This window comes from Hemitrygon akajei, chromosome 4 (genome assembly GCF_048418815.1).
Source record: "Hemitrygon akajei chromosome 4, sHemAka1.3, whole genome shotgun sequence".
Taxonomy (NCBI): domain Eukaryota; kingdom Metazoa; phylum Chordata; class Chondrichthyes; order Myliobatiformes; family Dasyatidae; genus Hemitrygon; species Hemitrygon akajei.
The window spans coordinates 108953248-108977048 of NC_133127.1; the positions used below are offsets into that span (position 1 = coordinate 108953248).

At 42.1% G+C, this 23801-nt stretch overlaps 1 protein-coding gene across 2 annotated transcripts in view; it reads right to left on the minus strand.

Moving 5' to 3' along the window:
* nectin3b (nectin cell adhesion molecule 3b) overlaps positions 1-23801 on the minus strand; it is a 170292-nt gene that overhangs the window by 44195 nt on the left and 102296 nt on the right. Inside the window, exon 3 of one of the 2 annotated variants that reach the window (XM_073043164.1) lies at positions 2071-2370. The exons of the other annotated variant lie outside the window; for it this stretch is intronic. Within the exon in view, the coding sequence (XP_072899265.1) occupies positions 2071-2370 (300 nt within the window). The remainder of the gene's footprint in view (positions 1-2070; positions 2371-23801) is intronic. 2 annotated transcript variants of the gene reach the window in all.

Genomic DNA, 23801 nt, shown 5'->3' on the forward strand with positions numbered 1-23801 from the left:
ACTCTCTTGCTCATTCTCCCAATCTGCCCAAGTCCTTCTGCAGCCTGTTTCCTCAGCACTACCTATCCCTCACCAATCTTCGTATCATCTGCAAACTTGACAATAAAGCCATCGATTCCATCATTAAAATCATTGATATACAGCATAAAACTAAGTGGTCACAACACTAACCTCTACGGAACAACACTAGTCACTGCCAGGCAACCAGAAAAGGATCTGTTCTACCAGTTATTAAATACAAGGAGTCACATACATTTCCTCATGTGGACTGTGAATGATTAAACAATGTGTTCCATAAAGACATGAAAAGTACAATTGTTTGTGTGTTATTAGTTCAGACAAACTGTGTTTGTCAATTATTGCAACTTTGATGAAGATCATCCATTTATGAATAACTATTGCAGAAAACCAGGTAATTGCAAAGGGGTCACAAGCTTTTTCTTGCAACTGTATGTAAATACACATTGCTGAACAGTGTAAACTTTACTCTGACTAGCTGTGTTGTACTAAAGCAGCTTACAAATTTATCTGACTTTCATGCTGATGGAAAGATCATTCTACAGACTTCACATTCAAAACACTCCTTTCCATGATCAACTATTTGCATATGGACCAGATAATTACATCAAGGCAATAACAAAACTGGACACACTCAACATGTCAAGGCAGACAGAGAAACAGTTAATATTTCAGGCAGATGACCTTTGAAAGTTAGAGAACATGGATGCTTTAGGTTGTAGAAAAGAAAGTAATGGAGAAAGCAAAAGGGTAAGCCTGTGGGAGGGTAGAAAACCAAGAGAAACAGAATGTTATAGAAGGTGCTGGCACTGGCTGACATGGTGGAGAAGATTGTTAAATGCAGCTGACTTGTTGAAACAGATGTAAATAAAGAAAGACAAAGGGAGAGATGCAGAACACAGTATTTGTGGAAAATAGAATAAAAGAGTATGTTTGAGGCTCAATTAATTCAAAGTTTTTTGTCTATAATTCATAATCCTGCCATGTTACCAGATGACCTCATTCAAATGCACTGGGAACAGTACAGCAGACAGCCTTCTTGTTCTGTAACATTCTATGATATATTATAACATACATACACACACACACTTGCCTTGCAACATGGTCCATATCTAAAAATTGTAATTGATCTTGCCTCCACTACATCATTGCCTTCGAGGATTCTACTGCCAGATGATTCAGTTTGGTAACAAGATTATTCTCTAACCATGCTTCTCTTCAACTTTATTTACTATTTCTTTTCTGCTTACTGTTAGCGTTACCCCTCATTTTTCTTTGCTGCTGAAAAAAAAAACAAGCTGGAAAATTTCAGTCCCTCAAAAACCAATATAAAATTCTACTACAGGCTTTCCATGTTCGATTTATCAAATCAAACGTTCGATTTACGACAACTTGCGACAACTTGTTACGAAAGACTTACATTAATACCTGTTTTCGCTAACCAAAGAGGATTTTCGCTTTTACAAAAAAAAGATGCCCACTTTATACATGTGTTTACATCGAGAAAGACTACAATGACCGTGAAGCCTCGTGCGGGCATTTGTTTGCGAATGCGTGTATGTGCGTGTGCATGTGCGTATGTATGCGTGTATGTGTCAATTTTTTTTCTCCAAATCAATTTTGGCTCGCTGCCTTCCCAAATTTGATAAGTGAAACTACACCGTACCTACAGTATTTCTACTTTATATAGTGTGTAAATTTATCACATCATTCCTGCTTTTACTATATGTTAGTGTTATTTTAGGTTTTATGTGTTATTTGCTTTGATTTGGTAGGTTTTTTTTGGGTCTGGGAACACTCAAAATTTTTCCCATATAAATTAATGGTAATTGCTTCGTCGCTTTACAACATTTTGGATTACAAACGGTTTCATAGGAACGCTCTACCTTCGGAGTGCGGGGGAAACCTGTATTTAAGTTTAATACATTTTACCATACTTTCAGAATAAACCTACTTACAGCAATCATGTGTAAACAGTATTATTTCATAAATCAAATTGACAGTTTAGATTCATAGCATTTTAAATATACAATTTACAAATCAAATACTTACACTGTACATCCAAGGCATATGGCACCCGAACAGTGGTATTCAATGGCGGATGGCTCACTATGCAGGTAATTGGTCTCTTCCTCACAAATCGGGATGGAATGATCTTGAACCGATTGATAACAGTGACGGTTTCATTTGGAGCAGAAATTTTTGTCAGCTCCTGTTCTCCAATAAGATCACTTTCCCAGGAAACAATTGGTTCAGGTTTTCCATTAGCTGCTGTGCATACTGCTGCAACTGTCGCATTGGCACCATCTACAAGCGGTTCAGGGCCAGCCCCCACAGTTATTGTGGGTTCCACTACAAAATTAATAAATCAGTCTGTAGAATAGGGCAATTTGTTACAACATTGTTCTACCTACATTTACAGATACATTGCACAATTACGCAAATTGATAGCAGTCATACCTCTTGAGTAGACATTTTAACCATTGAGTCTTACTTCACTGGTAGACAAATTTTTGAAGATCTTAATGATAGGATTTACAAGCACTTGGAGAAGCATAATCTAATTACAGCCATTCCCTTCAATAATAAGTAATAATTTTTGAAACTGTTGGGTTTTGGAGAAAATTTCACTAATCTTTTAAATCATATAAAACAGAGCTTAGCACAATGGTCACCCTTGTCTATGTCTTTGATAGGTCAAACTAATGTTGTTAAAATGTTTATTCTTCCTAAATTTTTATACTTATTTCAATCTTTACCAACTTTTATTTCTAAAGCTTTTTTTGATTCGTTAGTTTCTAATATTTCATCCTATCTATGGAAGGGCAAACTTCCCAGACTAAATAAAGCTGATTTTACTGGGCAGCCAACATACATTCTCTTGCCTTTTGGTCTTACTTTTATAATCAGTCTGACTGCCCAGTATGGGTGGCAATGGAGTTGAACTCTAATAAGAATCTCTCCATCTCTGCACTTCTTGGACCTGCACTTCCTTGCCATTTGCCTAAATCAATTGTTAATCTGGTGATCAGACACACTCTGAGAATATGGGCTCAGTTCAGAAAACACAGTGGGCTTCTCGGGTTTTCTCTCTCTAGTCCTATTCTACATAATCATTTTTTTCAGGCTTCTATGCAGGATTTAACATTTCTAGACTGGCACAGAAAGGGCATTAGGTGTTTTGAAGATCTTTTCCTAGATAAGCACTTTGCAACTTTTGAAAATTGTCTGTAAAGTTTGGCCTATCTAACACTCGTTTCTTTAGATATCTCCAAATTAGACATTTTATTAACCCTTTAACTTTTCTGAGGTACCCATTAAAAATGTTGTGGATTTGTTTCTTCATATGAATCCATTGGGTAAAGGTTTAATTTCTACTATTCGAGATATGTTAACGATGTTGAAGCATGTCCCCTTCGACAAAATTAAAACTGCCTGGGAGCATGATTTAAATTTTTCTTTGTCCGATGAGGTTTAGGATTCAATTCTCAAGTCAGTTAATTCAACTTCTCTATGTGCTCACCACTGCCTTTTACAGTTCAAGGTGGTACACAGGGCTCTAATGTCTAAAACTAAATTGTCGCGGTCCTATCCTGATATTAGTCCCTGTTGTGATAAAAGTAAAGGGGCCGAGGCCTCTCCTATTCATATGTATTGGGCTTGTCCTAGCTTGGATAAATTCTGGAGAGATTTTTCTTAACCTTATCTCACATACTTAATTACTATTTGGAACCTAACCCTCTGATTGCTCTTTTCCGTACTTCGGGAGAAGCTGACATGCATTTAACTCCGACGAAGCGTCATACATTGTCTTTCACCTCTCTTTTGGGCAAACGTGCAGTCCTTCTTAGGTGCAAAGATGTTGTCCCACCCACACATGCTCAATGGCTTAGAGATATTATGTATCTCGTAAACAGGTTCATCCACTTGGAAGCTGTCAGGACAGAAGATACTGTATTATATATGAATGTACGAAGTATAAGCAATAAAGTAGATGAGTTTGAGGCTCAGTTGGAAATTGGCAAGTACGATGTTATGGGAATAACTGAGACATGGCTTCAAGCGGACAGGGCCTGGGAAATGAATATTCAAGGATATACATCTTATCGAAAGGACAGACTGACTGGCAGAGGGGGTGGGGTGGCTCTGTTGGTGAGGAATGATATTCAGTCCCTTGTGAGGGAGGGGGGGACATAGAATCTGGGGATGTAGAGTCAGTATGGATAGAACTGAGAAATTCTAAGTGTAGAAAGACCCTAATGGGAGTTATCTACAGGCCCCCAAACAGCAGTCTGAATGTAGGGTGTAAGTTGAATGAAGAGTTAAAATTGGCATGTCGCAAAGGTAATGATACAATTGTCATGGGGGATTTCAACATGCAGGTAGACTGGGAGAATCAGAATGGTACTGGACCCCAAGAAAGGGAATTTGTGGAGTGCCTCCGAGATGGATTCTTGGAACAGCTTGTACTGGAGTCTACCAGGGAGAAGGCAATTCTAGATTTAGTGTTGTGCAATGAACCAGATTTGATCAGGGACCTTGAGGTAAAGGAACCATTAGGAGGTAGTGACCATAATATGATATGTTTTGACCTACAATTTGAGAAGGGAAAATCGGATGTGTCAGTATTACAGTTGAACAAAGGGAACTATGGAGCTATGAGGGAGGAGCTGGCCAAAGTTCAATGGAACAATACCCGAGCAGGGAAGACAGTGGAACAAAAATGGCAGGTATTTCTGGGAATAATGCAGAAGGTGCAGGATCGGTTCATTCCAAAGAGGAAGAAAGATCCTAAAGGGAGGAAGGGGCGGCCGTGGCTGACGAGGGAAGTAAAGGGCAGTATAAAAATAAAAGAGAAGTATAACATAGCAAAGATGAGTGGGAAACTGGAGGACTGGGAAGCTTTTAAAGAGCAACAGAAGATAACAAAAAAGGCAATACGCCAAGAAAAAATGAGGTACGAGGGTAAACTAGCCAAGAATATAAAGGAAGATAGTAAAAGCTTCTTTAGGTATGTGAATAGCAAAAAAATAGTTAAGACCAAAATTGGGCCATTGAAGACAGAAACGGGTGAATTTATTATGGGGAACAAAGAAATGGCAGATGAGTTGAACAGGTACTTTGGATCTGTCTTCACTAGGGAAGACACAAACAATCTCCCAGATGTAATAGTGGCCAAAGGAACTAGGGTAAAGGGTGAACTGAAGGAAATTTATATTAGGCAAGAAACAGTTTTGGATAGACTGTTGAGTCTGAAGGCTGATAAGTCCCCGGGACCTGATGGTCTGCATCCCAGTGTACTTAAAGAGGTGGCTCTAGAAATCGTGGACGCATTGGTAATCATTTTCCAATGTTCTATAGATTAGGAACAGTTCCTGCTGATTGGAGGGTGGCTAATGTTGTCCCACTTTTCAAGAAAGGAGGGAGAGGGAAAACAGGGAATTATAGACCGGTTAGCCTGACGTCAGTGGTGGGAAAGATGCTGGAGTCAATTATAAAAGAGGAAATTACCACACATTTGGATAGCAGTAGAAGGATCAGTCTGAGTCAGCATGGACTTATGAAGGGAAAATCATGCTTGACTAATCTTCTGGAGTTTTTTTGAGGATGTAACTATGAAAATGGATAAGGGAAAGCCAGTGGATGTAGTGTACCTGGACTTCCAGAAAGCTTTTGATAAAGTCCCACATAGGAGATTAGTGGGCAAAATTAGGGCACATGGTTTTGGGGGCAGAGTACTGACATGGATTGAAAATTGGCTGGCTGACAGGAAACAAAGAGTAGTGATTAACGAGTCCCTTTCGGAATGGCAGGCTGTGACCAATGGGGTACCGCAAGGTTTGGTGCTGGGACCGCAGCTGTTTACAATATACATTAATGATTTAGATGAAGGGATTAAAAGTAACATTAACAAATTTGCCGATGACACAAAGCTGGGTGGCAGTGTGAAATGTCAGGAGGATGTTATGAGAATGCAGGGTGACTTGGACAGGTTGGGTGAGTGGGCAAATGTATGGCAGATGCAGTTTAATGTGGATAAATGTGAGGTTATCCACTTTGGTGGCAAGAACAGGAAGGCAGATTACTATCTAAATGGAGTCAGGTTAGGAAAAGGGGAAGTACAACGAGATCTAGGTGTTCTTGTACATCAGTCAATGAAAGCAAGCATGCAGGTACAGCAGGCAGTGAAGAAAGCTAATGGCATGCTGGCTTTTATAACAAGAGGAACTGAGTATAGGAGTAAAGAGGTCCTTCTGCAGCTGTACAGGGCCCTGGTGAGACCATACCTGGAGTATTGTGTGCAGATTTGGTCTCCAAATTTGAGCACGGACACTCTTGCTATTGAGGGAGTGCAGCGTAGGTTCACAAGGTTAATTCCTGGAATGGTGGGACTGTCATATGTTAAATGATTGGAGCGACTAGGCTTGTATACACTGGAATTTAGAAGGATGAGAGGGGATCTGATTGAAACATATAAGATTATTAAGGGATTGGACACATTGGAGGCAGGAAGCATGTTCCCGCTGATGGGTGAGTCCAGAACTAGAGGCCACAGTTTAAGAATAAGGGGTAGGCCATTTAGAACAGATGCAGAAAAACTTTTTCACCCAGAGAGTGGTGGGTATGTGGAATGCTCTGCCCCAGAAGGCAGTGGAGGCCAAGTCTCTGAATGCATTCAAGAGCGAGTTAGATAGAGCTCTTATAGATAGCGGGGTCAAGGGATATGGGGAGAGGGCAGGAACAGGGTACTGATTGTGTATGATCAGCCATGATCACAGTGAATGGTGGTGCTGGCTAGAAGGACCGAATGGCCTACTCCTGCACCTACTGTCTATTGTCTATTCATCGGCTTATAAAAGCAGATGAGCTATCCTCCAATTATCACTAACTTGACTGTGGCTAAAAAGATTACAAGAATTTTACCCAGGGCACTAGCAATCACCTCCCACAACTATCCAGGTTACACTTAGTCATGTGGGTGTTTACCCACAGTTAAAATGTTTCAAAATCTCCAAATGTTAATGGGTACCAAGATATCGCTTTTTATTCCACAAGACCATTAAGCCACAAGACAAAAGAGTAGAATTAGGTCATTAGGCCCATTGAGCCCATTAGGCTATTCAATCATGGCATAATTATTTTTCCTCAACCTCATTCTCCTGCCTACTGCCCATAACCCTTGCAGAAATATGCCATTCAGCCCATTGAGTCTGTTCCACATTCCATCATGGCCAATTTATTATCCCTCTCAACCCCATTCTCCTGCCTTCTTCCTGTAACCTTTGATGCCCTTACTAATTAAGAACCTATCAACCTCTGCTTTAAACATATCCAATGACTTGGCCTCCACAGCCATCTGTAGCAATGAATTCCACAGATCTGTCACCTTCTGGCAAAAGAAATTCCTTCTCATCTTTTCTAAATAGATGTTCTTCTGAGGCTAGACTGCTAATAATTGAAACATCTTTTTCACATCCACTCCATCTAGCCCCTTTATTATTCAACAGGTTTCAATGAGATCCTCCCTCATTCTTCTAAACTCCAGTGAGTACAGCCCCAAATGCTTCTCATATAATAACCTTTTTGTTCCTGGGATCATTCCTGGGATCCTCTGGAACCTTTCCAATGGCAACACAACCTTTCTTAGATAAGGGGCCCAAAACGGCTCACTGTACTCCAAATATGGTCTGATCAATGCTTTATAAAGCCTCAGCATGATATCCTGACTTTTATATTTTAGTCCTCTCAAAATGAATGCTAGCATTGCATTTGCCTTCCTCGTTACTGACTCAACCTGCATGTTAACATTTAGGGAATCCTGCAGGAAGACTCCAATGTCTGATTAAAAAAAACACAAAATGCTAGCAGAACTCAGCAGGCCAGACAGCATCTATGGGAGGGGTCGTCACTACCTCCTCCCATAGATGCTGTCTGGCTTGCTGAGTTCTGCCAGCATTTTGTGTTTTTATTTATCTCCAGCATCTGCAGATTCATTTGTGTTTTCAATGTCTGATATCTGGATCTGCTTCCTGTTTAGAGAAGACTCTATGCTTGTTTTCCTTTCTGAAGTACATGACCATACTTCCCAGACTGCATGACATCTGTCACTCTTTTTCCTTGTCTCCTAATCTATGGTCCTTCTGCAAACTCCCTGCTTCCTCAGAACTACCTGACCTTCCACTTATCTTAGTATCATCCACAGAATTTGCCACAAAGCCATCAACTTGTTATCTAGATCATTAACATCTAACAGGAAAAATAGCCAATCCAATACCGACCCCTGCAGAACACTATTATTCATTAGCAGCCAATCTGAAAAGACCCCCTTTATTTCCATTCTTTGCCTCCTGGCAGTCACCCAATCTTCTGTCTGTGTTAGTACCTTTCCTATAATACCATGGGCTCTTATCTTGTTTAGCAGCCTAATGTGTGGCAGCTTGTCACAGGCCTTCTGGAAATCCAAGTAAACTACATTTGCTGACTCTCCTTGGTCTATCCGGCCTGTTATTTCCTCAAAGAATTCCAACAGATTTGGCTGGCAAAATTTCCCATTAAGGAAACCATGTTGACTTTGGCCTATTTTACCATGTGTCTCCAGCCACCCAAACCTCCTCAGCCTAAAAATTCCTGTCTTTTTTAAAGGGTGGAGAGACATTTACATTTTTCCTTTCCACCAGAACTATTCCAGAATCTAGTGATTCTTGAATGATCTGTACTACTGCGTCCACAGTCTCTTCAGCTACCTCCTTCAAAACCCTGGGTGTAGTCTATTTGGTCTTGGTTGCTTGTCTACTTTCAGCTTCCCAAGAAGCTTCTCCTTATTAATTGCAACTGCGCACTCTTCTGCTTTGACATGCTCAAACTTCTGGCATGCAGCTTATAGTTTCTACATTGATGTGATGCAAAATACGTTTTCAGTTTGTCTGCCATTTTTTTTGTTCCCCAATACTACCTCTCCAACATAATTTTCCAATGATTCAATATCCACTCTTGCCTCTTTCTCTGTATCTTTCATCAAAAACTTCTGATATCATCTTACATTATTGGCTATCTTACTTCCATATTTCATCTTTTCTCTCCTTATTGCTTTTTCTAGTTGTCTTCTGTTATTTTTCTTCTTTTAAATGTTTCCCAATCCCCCAGCTTTCCACCAACTACATTATATGCCCCCTCTTTTCCTTTTATCCTGCTTTTGACTTCCTTTGTCATCTATGGTTGCCACATACTCCTTTGGAATGCCTCTTTTTTGAGATGAACCAATACAGGTACTGTGTCTTGCAAATTACTCACAGAAACACCTGCCATTACTGCTCGACCATCATCTGTGGTAGTGCCCCTTCCAATCAGCTGTGGCAAGCTCCTCTCTCATGCCTCTGTGGTTCTCTTGAACTTTACTGTCCACATCCTCTCAGAGTATTCATTTATGAACTTGCTCATTTTCATGGTTCCACTTGGACAAACAAATTGATCTTTAAGGAGACCCGATTTCTCCCTGGCTAGCCTTTTAGACAACAGTACAGCTGAGGAAAAGGGCTTTTGGCCCATGATGTCTATGCTAACTAAGCTGTCAAGTCAAACTATTCCTTTCTACCTATATACGAGGTGTAGTCCTCCACTAGAATCCAGTGCTCCTGATGTGGCCTTCTCTACATTGGTGAGACCCATAATAAATTGGGGGACCGCTTCATCAAGCAACTCTGCACCATCCACAACAAGCGGGACTTCACGGTGGCCAAACATTTTAATTCCAATTCCCTAGTGCCAAGAAAAGGCCTCCCTCAGTGTGGAGGAACAACACTTTATATTCTGTCTGGGTAGCCTTCAACCTGATGGCATGAACATTGATTTCCCTTTCTGGTAAACAAATAACCCCCTCACCTCCTCCTCCTTGCTACTCATTACTTCCCCATGGGTCCCTTCGCTCCTCCTTTTCTCTTATGGTCCACTCTCTTCCCTACCAGATTTCTTCTTCTCCAGCCCTTTTCCCACGCAACCGGCTTCACCTATCACCCAGCTAGCCTTCTTCCTCTCCCCCCACCTTTTTATTCAGGCACCTTCCCTCTTCCTTCTGAATCCTGAAGAAGGGTCGCAGCCCAAAACATCATCTACCTATTCGTTTCCATAGATGCTGCATAACCTGCTGAGTTCCTCCAAGATTTTGTGTGTGTGTTGCTTTAGATTTCCAGCATCTGCACTTTCTCGTGTTCATTATTTGACACACCTCCGTTACCTGCATGTTGACGTGTCTGTGTGAAATCCTCTTGAACACCAGTATCATATCAGCTTTCGCTAGAGACCTGGCAGCATGTTCCAGAGACCAACCTTAGTGTAAAAACAAACTAGTCCAGCACACCCCTTTAAACTTCCCCCACTCACTTATCCCTATGCATTCTATTATACAACACCCCCTTTAAACTTCCCCCACTCACTTACCCCATGCATTCCAGTTTGCAACACCCCTTTAAACTTACCCCATTCACTTACCCCATGCATTATATTATACAACACTCCTTTAAACTTCCCCCACTCACTTACCCCATGCATTCCAGTATGCAACACCCCTTTAAACTTCCCCCACTCACTTACTCCTACGCATTCCAGTCTGGATGTAGGGTGTAAGTTGAATGAAGAGTTAAAATTGGCATGTTGCAAAGGTAATGATACAATTGTCATGGGGGATTTCAACATGCAAGTAGACTGGGAGAATCAGAATGGTACTAGACCCCAAGAAAAGGAGTTTGTGGAATGCCTCCAAGATGGATTCTTAGAACAGCTTGTACTGGAGCCTACCAGGGAGAAGGCAATTCTAGATTTAGTGTTGTGCAATGAACTGGATTTGATCAGGGACCTCGAGGTAAAGGAACCATTAGGAGGTAGTGACCATAATATGATATGTTTTAACCTACAATTTGAGAAGGAGAAGGGAAAATTGGATGTGTCATTATTACAGTTGAACAAAGGGAACTATGGAGCTATGAGGGAGGAGCTGGCCAAAGTTCAATGGAACAATACCCGAGCAGGGAAGACAGTGGAACAACAATGGCAGGTATTTCTGGGAATAATGCACAAGGTGCAGGATCGGTTCATTCCAAAGAGGAAGAAAGATCCTAAAGGGAGTAAGGGGCGGCTGTGGCTGATGAGGGAAGTAAAGGGCAGTATAAAAATAAAAAAGTATAACATAGCAAAGATGAGCGGGAAACTGAAGGACTGGGAATCTTTTAAAGAGCAACAGAAGATAACAAAAAAGGCAATATGCCAAGAAAAAAATGAGGTATGAAGGTAAACTAGCCAAGAATATAAAGGAGGATAATTGGGCCACTGAAGACAGAAATGGGTGAATTTATTATGGGGAACAAGGAAATGGCAGATGAGTTGAACAGGTACTTTGGATCTGTCTTCACTAGGGAAGACACAAACAATCTCCCAGATGTAATAGTGGCCAAAGGAACTAGGGTAAAGGGTGAACTGAAGGAAATTTATATTAGGCAAGAAACGGTGTTGGATAGACTGTTGAGTCTGAAGGCTGATAAGTCCCTGGGACCTAATGGTCTGCATCCCAGGGTACTTAAAAAGGTGGCTCTAGAAATCATGGACGCATTGGTAATCAGTTTCCAATGTTCTATAGATTCAGGAACAGTTCCTGCTGACTAATGTTGTCCCACTTTTCAAGAAAGGAGGGAGAGAGAAAACAGGGAATTAAAGACCAGTTAGCCTGATGTCAGTGGTGGGAAAGATGCTGGAATCAATTATAAAAGAGGAAATTACGACACATTTGGATAGCAGTAGACGGAGCAGTCCAAGTCAGCATGGATTTATGAAGGGAAAATCATGCTTGACTAATCTTCTGGAGTTTTTTGAGGATGTAACTATGAAAATGGATAAGGGAAAGCCAGTGGATGTAGTGTACCTGGACTTCCTAAAAGCTTTTGATAAAGTCCCACATAGGAGATTAGTGGGCAAAATTAGGGCATATGGTATTGAGGGCAGAGTACTGACATGGATTGAAAATTGGCTGGCTGACAGGAAGCAAAGAGTAGCGATTAACGGGTCCCTTTCGTAATGGCAGGCTGTGACCAGTGGGGTACCGCAAGGTTTGGTGCTGGGACTACAGCTGTTTACAATACACATTAATGATTTAGATGAAGGGATTAAAAGTAACATTAACAAATTTGCCGATGACACAAAGCTGGGTGGCAGTGTGAAATGTCAGGAGGATGTTATGGACAGGTTGGATGAGCGGGCAAATGTGTGGCAGATGCAGTTTAATGTGGATAAATGTGAGGTTATCCACTTTGGTGGCAAGAACAGGAAGGCAGATTACTATCTAAATGGAGTCAAGTTAGGAAAAGGGGAAGTATAACGAGATCTAGGTGTTCTTGTACATCAATCAATGAAAGCAAGCATGCAGGTACAGCAGGCAGTGAAGAAAGCTAATGGCATGCTGGCCTTTATAACAAAAGGAATTCAGTATAGGAGTAAATAGGTCCTTCTGCAGTTGTACAGGGCTCTGGTAAGACCCCACCTGGAGTATTGTGTGCAGTTTTGGTCTCCAAATTTGAGGAAGGACATTCTTGCTATTGAGGGACTGCAGCGTAGGTTCACAAGGTTAATTCCCGGAATGGCGGGACTGTCATATGTTGAAAGATTGGAGCGACTGGGCTTGTATACACTGGAATTTAGAAGGATGAGAGGGGATCTGATTGAAACATATAAGATTATTAAGGGATTGGACACGCTATCTACTATTAAAGATAAGATTCGAAGTACTTGGAGAAGCTTGATAAAATAGGCCAAAGTCAGCATGATATTCTAAAGGGGAAATTTTATCTGCCAGATCTGTTGGAACTCTTTAAGGAAATAACAAGTAAGATAGACAAAGGAGAGTCAGTGGATGTAGCTTATTTGGATTTTTAAAATGCCTTTGACAAGGTGCCACACATGAGGCTGCTTAACCAGATAACATCCCATTTTATTACAGTAAGGATACTGAATGGCATGATTTGACTGGCAAGAGGCAAAGAGTAGGTATAAAGAGGCCTTTTCTGATCAGCTGCTGGTGACTAGCGGTGTGACATGTTGATGGCTTTATGGCAAAGTTTGTGGATGATACAAAGTTAGGTGGAGGGGCAGGTAGTGTTAAGGAAGCAAAGTGCCTGCAGGACTTAAGATTGGGGGAATGAGCAAAGAAGTGGCAGATGTAATATGGTGTAGTTAAGTACAAAATCATGTTAAGTACAAAAGGAATAAAGATGTGGACTATTTTCTAAATGGGGAGAAAATTCAAAAATCAGAGTGCAAGGGAATTTGACAGTCTACGTGCAGGATTCTCTAAATGTTAACTTGCAGGCTGAGTCAGTGGTAAGGAAGGCAAATACAATGTTAGCATTCAATTCAAGAGGACTAGAATACAAAAGTATGTAATTCTGAGGCTTTATAAAGGCATTGGTCAGAGCAGATCTGAGTGCCTTATCTAAAAGATGTGCTAACATTGGAGAGGGTCCAAGGGAGGTTCATGAGAATGATCCCAGAAATGAAGGGGTTAACATATGAGGAGCATTTGATGGCTCTTGGGCCTGTAGTCACTGGAATTTAGAAGAGTGACAGGGGAACTCATTGAAACCTATCAAATAATTTATTAAATAGGGCAAGGAATCAGCACTCCCTAGCACTATACAGGCAGTCCCCAAGTTACGAACATCCCACTTACGAACAACTCATTTACGAACAGAGGGAGGAGAACGCCGTCTGCCATTTTAAGTCGATGCCGTTAACACCATGTTGAGTATGTAACTTTGTATTTGGCTTAAATATTTCTTAGCAAGCTTCACCCTGACCTCACCCCTTTTCCAGTCAGCACTGCCCCCACTTGTCCCATTTAACCTGTCTCACTGCGGGGTGGAGTTTTAGGACCCGGGGGAGCAGTGGACCCATGGCTGCTGCTGAATTTGCAGTTTTCTGTTCTGTTGACGGAAAACAATCGCGATTGAAAATGAAGTGGAAATAATAAAGCGATTGGAAAGAGGTGAAATACCATCAGTCAGTGGAAAAGTGTTAGGCTACAGTCGGTCAACCATCGGAACAATTTTAAAGGATACAGGTAAAGGATAAAGTGAGAATAATGCAGCATGTGAAAGGCCCTGCTCCGATGAAAGCTACAATTATTACTATGCAATGCAGTGGTTTAATTATTGAACTACATATGTTTCTTAAGTGTTTTATATGCATAGAAAGGTAAGATATATACTATATACTAAGACAAACATTTCACTAACTGACGCTAAATAATACCGGATGTAGCTGTTCCGACTTACATACAAATCCGACTTAAAGACAGACTCAGGAACGGAACTCGTTCATAACCCGGGGACTGCCTGTACTTAAAACCAGTTTATCTACTTCACATTCCATGGATAGGAAATAAATAATCAATGTTTCAGGCAAAGGCCCTTTATCAGGACTGGGTAACTATTCTGCGGAATGGAAAAAGAGAAGGAGGGAGGGTGGAGAAATAACTAGAAGTTGATAAATTAATGTTCATGCCATCAGGTTGGAAGCTACCCAGATGAAATGAGGTGCTGCATCTGCAACAGTAGAGAAGGCTATGGACAGATATGTTAGAATGGGAATGGGAAATTGCATTGAAATAGGTAGCCACTAGGAAAAAGCCATTCTGCAGAATATCTGCTTTGATCTACATGTCATTACTATGCAGCTTTGTTACTACAAACACAAATAAAGCATCTTAGAGAAGAGCCACACTGGTGTTCAACACTTTTCATTGTCGAGCTGAAAGAAAAGATTTTGACCTGTTAATCAAGAGACGTACTTCAGAAGTACACACAAACCAATGTTATGCTTTATGGTGTTTTCAAAACACATTGAGAGAATTTTAATCAGTATGTAGCAAACCCTTACAAGAGATTAGTTTAAAAATCAACAAACCTGGAAAGGCTGGCAAAGTGCACAGAAGTAGACAAGAATCCATGATTGTTTTGAAGGATGGGTTCAAGGAAGGAAGGGCTGAACACCATAAGCCCATAGACCTTAAGACAGAGCAGAATGCGCTGTCTGTGGCTTTGAGGGTAAGAATAGGGCTTAATCCTGCTCTTAAATGTCTATGTTCATTGAGTCATTATCAAATACCTTTCGATACCAATACAATTTACCAGCAGATAGCACATAACCTACTCTGCCTTGGTGATTCAAATGCTTATCCAATGCTTCTTAAATATTGTGAGTGTTCTACTATCCACTCAGTTGATAGTTGATACTTCCAAGAGTATAACCACAACCTGGGAGAAATTTATTCAGATCTCCTCTAAGCCATTTCTTTCTCACCTTTGATCTTTGCCCTCTGGTCTTAAACACTTAACTATGGAGAAATTTACTTTTACCATCTACCCACCAAATGTATTTCATAATTGTGTATCTCTCCATCTCCTCTCAATTCTCTGCCTCAAAGAATGCAAACCTAGCCATATAATTCTCTCATCACAGAAACATTCCATCCCAGGCAACTTCCTGGTAAGTTTCCTCTTTTCCATAGATGCTGCCTGGCTGCTGAGTTCAGCATTTTGTGTGTGTCGCTTGGAGTTGTTGGTTGTTAGTGCAAGTGAGTCCTTCTTATGGTTTGGCAACTAGAATTGCAAAACAATATTCCAATCGTTGCTGAACTGAAGTTTTATAATGCTCTACTCTAGGCCCAGCCAAGAGAAACATTCTGTACATAGTCTTCACCTAATCGACTGGTGCTGTTATTCCTACTTATTTCCCACAGGTCTGCTGGTATATGTTGGACACTTATTAGAAGCCCTCACACCCTAAATGAATGACATTACACTTATGAGGATTAAATTTCATCTGCCATTGTTCTGCCCAACTTAACTGCTAATCAATATTGTTCTATAATACAAGACTACACTCACTATCCAAGTACTAATTTTTGTTTTACTTTCATGCCTACAATTCGCGAATTCACATGCCTACACTCACGTCCAAATCATTAAAGCATACAAGTACTAAACTTTGTGGGAAATCCCAGACCAGTCTACCAGTTACAAATGCAACCCTCACTGTCATACCCTGTCTACAGTTTTGGATCCAATTTTCAACATTTGCTACAGCAAATATTATATAGGTTTTTGGAACGGACTTCCATGTGGGACCCTATTAAAGGTCTAACTGAAACCCATGTAAACTGCACTGTCCTCATCAATATAATTAACTGCCTCTTCAAAGAACATAACATTAGTTAGACAGATCGTCAACCAACAAATCCAAGCAACGCACACAAAATGCTTAGAGGAACTCAGCAGCCAGGCAGCATATATGGAAAAGAAGGCAAACATGAGGAAATCTGCAGATGCTGGAAATTCAAGGAACACACACAAAATGCTGGTGGAACGCAACAGGCCAGGCAGCATCTATAGGGAGAAGCACTGTCGACGTTTCGGGCCGAGACCCTTCGTCAGGACCTGAGAAGGGTCTCGGCCTGAAACGTCAACAGCACTTCTCTCCACAGATGCTGCCTGGCCTGCTGCGTTCCACCAGCATTTTGTGTGTGTTGCTTATATGGAAAAGAAGACAGTTTTGCGCCCCGAGATGCTTCATCAAGACTGGAGAAAAAAAGATGAGGAGTTAGAGTAAAAGAGTGGGGGAGGGCAGGAAGAAACACAAGGTGATATGTGAAACCGAGAAGGGAAGAGGGGTGAAGTAAAGAGCTGGGAAGTTTATTGGTTAAAGAGATACAGGGCTGGAGAAGGGGGCTTCAGAGAGGAGAAGGCAGAAGACCACTGAAGAAAGAAAAAGGGAGAGGAGCACTGTGAAAGATGTTGGAGTTGATTGTTAAGGATGTGTTTTAGGAGTACTTGGAGGCACACGATGAAATAAGCCATAATGAGCATGGTTTCTTCAAGGGAAAATTTGCCTGACAAACTTGTTGGAATTCTCTGAAGAAATAACAAGTACGATAGACAAATGAGAATCGGTTGATGTTGTGTACTTGGACTTTCAGAAGGCCTTTGACAAGGTGCCACACGCCCTGGCTGTTTAACATGTTGTATCAAAGGGATAGGAAGGTAGGCAAAGGGGGTGGTGTGGCTATGCTGGTAAAGAATGGCATCAAATCACTACAAATAAGTGACATAGGATCAGAAGATGTTGAATCTTTGTGGGTTCAGTTAAGAAACTGCAAGGGTAAAAGGTCCCTGATGGCCATTATATAGAGACCTCCCAACAGTAGCTGGAATGTGGACCACAGATTACAACAGGAAATAGAAAAGGTTTGTCAAAAGGGTAACGTTATGATAGTCATGGGAGATTTTAACAAGCAGGTCAATTGGGAAAATCAGGTTCGTAATGGATCTCAAGAGAATGAGGTTGTTGAATGCCTATGAGATAGAAGTATTTCAGTGGAGTTAAGGAAATTACAGTGGTATGAGAGGAGCTGACTGAAGTAAATTGGAAAGAGTTATTGGCAGGGATGACAGCAGAGTAGCAATGGTATGAGTTTCTGGGAAAAATGAGAAAGATGCAGGACAGATGTATTCCAAAAATGAAGAAATACTCAACCGGCAAAATAGTATACCATGGCTGATAAGGAAAGTCACAGCTAACATAAAAACAAAACAGCTGGTATACAATAAAGCAAAAATTAGTGGGAGTATAGATTGGGAAGCTTTTAAAAACCTACATAGAGCAACTAAAAGAATCATCAGAAGGGAAAAGATGAAATATGAAAGCAAGCTAGCAAGCAATATCAAAGTGGATAGTAAAAGCTTTTTCAAGTATGTAAAAAATAAAAGAGAAATGAGAGTGGATGTAGGACTACTAGAAAATGAGGCTGGAGAAATAACAACAGGGGACAAAGAGATGGCAGATGAGCTAAATGAGTATTTTGCATCAGTCTTCACAGTGGAAGTGCCAGTTGTTGAAGACTGTGAGGCAAGAGCAGTGAGTGCAGTTACTTTTTCAAGGGAGAAGGTGCTCAAAAAGCTGACAGAACTAAGGGTATATAAGTCACCCAGACCAGATGAACTCAACCTTAGAGTTTTGCAAGAGGTAGCGATAGAGACTGTGGAGGCATCTTTCAAAACTCATTGGACTGGCATGGTGCCAGAAGACTGGAAAATTACAAATGTCACTCCACTCTTTAAGAAAGAAGGAAGGCAGCAGAAATGAAATTATAGACCAGTTAACCTGACCTCAGTGGGAAGATGTTGGAGTCAATTGTTAAGGATGAGGTTATGGCATACTTGGTGCCACAGGATAAGATAGGGCAAAGACAACATGGTTTCCTTAAGGGAAAATCTTGCCTGCCAAACCTGTTGGAATTCTTTGAAGAAATAACAAGTAGCATAGACAAAGGAGAATCAGTTGATGTTGTGTACTTGGATTTCAGAAGACTTTTGACAAGGTGCCATAGATGAAGCTGTTTACCAATCTAAGGGTCCATGGTATTACAGGAAAGTTACTAACATGGTTAGAGCATTGGCTGATTGGTTGGAGGTAGCGAGTGGGAATAAAAGGATCCTGATCTGGTTGCCTGGCAGTGACTAGTGGTGTCTGCAGAGGTCAGTGCTGGGGCCACTTCTTTTTATGCTGTATATCAATGATTTAGATGATGGAATAGGTAGCTTTGTTGCCAACTTCGCAAACCATTTTCTAAGTGGGGAGAAAATCTAAAATTCTTGAGATATAAAGGAACTTGAGGGTCCCAGTGCAGAACACCTTAAAAGGTAACTTGCAGGTTGAGTCGGTGATGAGGACGGCAAATGCAATGTTCACATTCATTTCAAGAGGTTTTGGAAACAAGAGCAGGGATGTGATGCTGAGGCTTTATAAAGGCATTGGTATATTGGCACCTTGAGTATTGTGAACAGTTTTGGGCTCCTCATCTATGAAAAGACATGCTGGCATTGAAGAGGTTCCAGAGGCAGTTCACAAGGATGATTGCAGGAATGAAAAGGTTATCATACAAGGAATGTTAGATGGCTCTGGGTCTGTACTCGCTGGAATTCAGAAGGACAAGAGGGCACAGCCTCAGGATAGAGGAGCACCCATTTAAAACAGAGATGCAAAGAAATTTCTTTAGCCAGAGGGTGGTGAATTTGTGGAATTTGTTACCACATGCAGCTGTGGAGGCCAAATCATGGGGTGTATTTAACACAGAGATTGATCGGTTCCTGTTTAAACACGGCATCAAAGGTTATGGGGAGAAGAACATGTAATGGGATTGAGGAGAGGGAAAAAAGCATCAACCATGATTGAATGGCAGAGCAGAACTGATGGGCCAAATGGCCTAATTCTGCTCCTATGCCTTATGGTCCCAAGCTACGAGCCCATAGTATTCGAGGAAAGATTATACAATGGATTGTCTAATATATCAGTGGCTGATTGTCAGGAGGCAAAGAGTGGGAATAAAGGGAGCCTTTTCTAGTTGGCTGCCAGTGACTAGTGGCATTTCACAAGGGTCTTTATTATGACCAATTCTTTTTACATTATATGTCAATGATTTGGATGATAGAATTGATGGCTTTGTTGCAAAGTTTGCAGACAATATGAAGACGGAAGGGCAGGTAGCTCTGAGTAAGTAGAGGCTACAGAATGAGTTAGACAAATTAGGAGAATGGGCAAAGAAGGGGCAGACGGGAAGTGTCGGAAAGTGTAATGGTCATGCACTTCAGTAGAAGAAAGGGTTGACTATTTTCTAAATGGAGAGAAAATACAAAAGTGAGGCACAAAGGGAGTTGAGAGTCCTTGTGCAAGACTCCCTAAAGGTTATTTTGCAGGTTGAATTTGTGTTGAGGAAGGCAAATGCAATGTTAGTATCTATTTCAAGAGAACTAGAATATAAAAGCAAGGATGTAATGTTGTGGCTTTATAAAGCACTGGCGAGGCCTCGTTTGGAATATTGTGAGCCGTTTTTGGCTCTTTATCTGTGTGCATACATCTACTGATGCCTCTGGACACATCATCAGTGATGTTCCTGGAATCATCGGGTGTTTCAGGTCTTTCAACATCATACATCCTCCTCCAGGTGACCCAGCTGGGGCTGATCAGACCCCAGCTTGTGTCCAGATGGCTAGCTACATGTGACTCCATGGCTCCCCTCTCTTGAGCCACAGCCACCTTGAGGCCCTCTCTGCCACATCAGTGGTATTGCGGATGGCTGTCCTCTTCCTCTCTCCCTCGATGCCCAAATTGCTGAAGGTTCTGGCTATCTGGCTAAGGAACGGGCTGCGAAACCCCTACAACCAACTTCGACTCGGAGACACCAGCTTGCTGACAGCTGCTGACCAGTCCTGCGTACTTCGATAGCTTCCTTTCAAAGGCCTCTTCCAAGCGATCTTCCCATGGGACTGTCAGCTCCAGCATCATCACCTGCTTCGTAGACTCAGACACAAGGACAATGTCTGGTCACAGGGTGGTGGCTGAGATATGGCTGGGGAACTTCAGCTGCCTTTCGAGGTCCACCAACAGCTACCAGTCCCTAGCAGAGGTCAGGATACCTGCCAATGTTCTTTGGTGGCTATTGGCTGCTCCCCAGCTCTGACAAAGGCAATGGTCTGCTTGGAGGGTCGGGACCGCTTCGCCCACTCCACTCCTGTGCTGATGGCTTCAGCGATGGTCTTCAGGACCTGATCATGCCTCCATCGGTACCGTCCCTCACCAAGTGCCCTTGTGCAGCTGCTGAGGATGTGCTCCAGGGTTCCTCGCTTGGAACACAGTGGGCACGCAGATGACTCTGCTTTGCCCCATGTGTGCTGGTTAGAAAGGATGTGCTGAAACTGGAAAAGATTCAAAGAAGGTTTACGAAAATGATTCCAGGATTGAATGGGTAATCTAATTGAAACCTATCAAATGGTGAAAGGCTTCGACAGAGTGGATATGGAGATGATGTTTCCTGGGGTAGGGTAGTCTCAGACCAGAGGAGACAAACTCAGAATAGAGGGGCATCCTTTTAGAGCAGAAATGAGGAGTAATTTCTTTAGTCAGGGAGTGGTGAATCTATGGAATTTATTGTCATGAGCATCTGTGAAGGCCAAGTCTTTTTATATATATATATATATATATATATATTTAAGGCAGTTTGATAGATTCTTGGTCAAGGAATGAAGGTATACACAGTGGGGGGGGGGGGGAAGAGACAGGAGATTGGGGCTGAGAGGAAAATTGATCAGCCATGATGAAATGGAAGAACAAAATGATAGGCCAAAATCTGCTCCTATTTCTTAAGGTCTTATTATCTAATAGACTGACTGAGGAGGCTGGAAAATGTGGGATTTAGGGTGAATGAGCCAATTGGATACAAAATTGACTTGGTAAGAGTCAGAGGTGGTAGTGAAATGTTGGTTTTACAGTTGGAGGCCTGTGACCACAAGGATCCCAATTGTTTCCCATATACATTAATGATTTGCATTACAATGTAATCAGTCAATTTACATTTCTGAAGGTAACATGATCTAAAATATAAGGTTACAACAAAATACTGATCAGGACAGGACACTAATAAACGGGGAAAATGGGTGGAGAAATAACAGTTGGAATTCAATTCAAACATTTAAATCAAGCCAGGATGTTCACAGTGAATGACAAGGCCTTGGGAACGTTGTTGAATGGAGAGACTTACGTGTACAAGCACATGGTTTTTTAAAACTGGTGACATAGGTAGACAGGGTAGTGACGGCAGTGTCAGGCGCATTTACTTCAGCAATTGTGGCACTGAGTATAAGAATTGAGATGACATGATACAGTTATACAGTGTGTTGTTTAGGACATATTTAGAACAGTGTGTGCAGTTTTGGTCACCACACTAAAGACAGATGTGATTAAGTTAAAGAATACAGAAAAGATTCATAGGGATGCTGTCTAGAGGACATAGGTTTAAGGGTGAGGGGGGAAGAAAGCTTAAAAAGGATTTGAGGGAAAAAATATGGAACAAATATCCAAGGGAAGTAGACTAAATGACTGATCCCTACCGTCTCCCCTCTGGAATAAAGGTACAATATTTGTTGCCATCTAGTCATCTGGCACTTCAATTAAAAGCAATGGAGGAAACAGCAAATAAGCTGTTATTTTTTTCAATTCTCTTTGGTCACAGGCACACCACAGGAGGAATACCTGATGCAGTATCATTATTGGAGAAAGGAAAAATGGGAATAAATAACTCTGGACCAGTCAATTTCACACCAGATTTTGCAAAATTGATTGGCTACAAATATCAAACCTGGTAGGCCTGCCTTTTATTCTAAAAGGAACATGGTATAGGAGTACCAGTCAATATGTGGAAAGTTTAAAAAATAAATAAATAGATCATCTATTATCACAACCTTACATTTCTTGCAACTGTCTGTTATCTCCCTACAAATTGCTCCTCTAAACACCAATGATCATATGTCTAGGGGAAAAGGAGATCCAGCCACACACCAACCCACCTCCCGTACACGCAGGTGCTGTGAGAATCGAGTTTATGCCTCGCGCCGCTCACCGTATCAACTTCACACCAAATACCGATATGACATACACTTTATTGAATTTACTAACATTAACTAGAAAAGTATTAGGCAATACAATATATATATATACAAGGAAAGAAAAAAACAAAAGGCGCCAACTTATCAAAGTTCAGTCAGTGTAGTGCACATCGTAGGAGCTCAATCAACGAATCATCCGACAGCCACGTCGTCACCCCTGGGACCACCCGGTGGTCTTACGAGCCGTCTAGCGCCAGTTGCGGTGCCAGCGCCCATCCACCTTCCTCGTCCGTCTCTCCTGCCGACTCCCTTCACCCCCAAGACCGCGCAACCCCTCCCCCAAGTTCCCAGCCTCACAAAACACAATAACATTCCCCATTGATTAACAAATGAATACAATTACCATATCATACCATACCACATCATTCTCCTGGTACCACATATGTCAACCGCTCCGGGGGCGCTTAATCCTCTGAGATCTCCATACCCCTTCTGCCCCACTGGGCTCCCTCTCCACTGTCTCGGACACCCCAGGTCTTCCTGACAGACCCTCACCCCCTTCCTCACGGGGGTCCTCCCTCACCTGAGATCTCTCCGGCTCACGCTCGGGCTCCACCCTCTCTCCCACCACTGTTGGCTGCCTCTCCATCTGACCCTCAAGACCTTCCCTCCTCTCACCCAATTCAGTATGGGAAGGGCCCGGAGCCTCCTCTCCTGGTACTGAAGCACCAGTGAATGGGAACAGGGGCCACTCATCTGAGTCGTCCTCTTCCGAATCAGTAGCCATTTCCGGCCGAGGGACCCGTCCCCGCTCTTCAGCAGCGGTCTCTTCCCTTTCTCTGCGCCCTCGCAGAGTCCTTGTACTGGGCGTAACCTCCCACTCTGGCTCCGTATCCACCTGCACCGCTTGACCCAGCGGCAGCAGGTGATTCCGATGGAGTACCTTGATAGGCCCTTTCCCATCCTCAGGTTTCACCCGGTAAACTGGCAGGTTCGGCATCTGGCTCTCTATTACATAGGGGCTGGCCGCCCATCGGTCTGCCAACTTGTGCTTACCAGAGAGTCCCAAATTCCGTAAAAGGACCCGGTCGCCCGGCAATAAGTGAACAAACTTCACCTTTCGATCATACCGCATCTTATTCCTCTGATTTTGTTTGGTAGCCGCCGCCTCGGCCAACTCGTACGCCCGCTGTAACCCCCTCTTCATGTCGGACACATACTTTAGATGGGACTTCCCGGGTAATTCACCCACTTCACCCCCAAAACACAAGTCAATGGGCAACCTCGCTTCCCGCCCGAACATCAGAT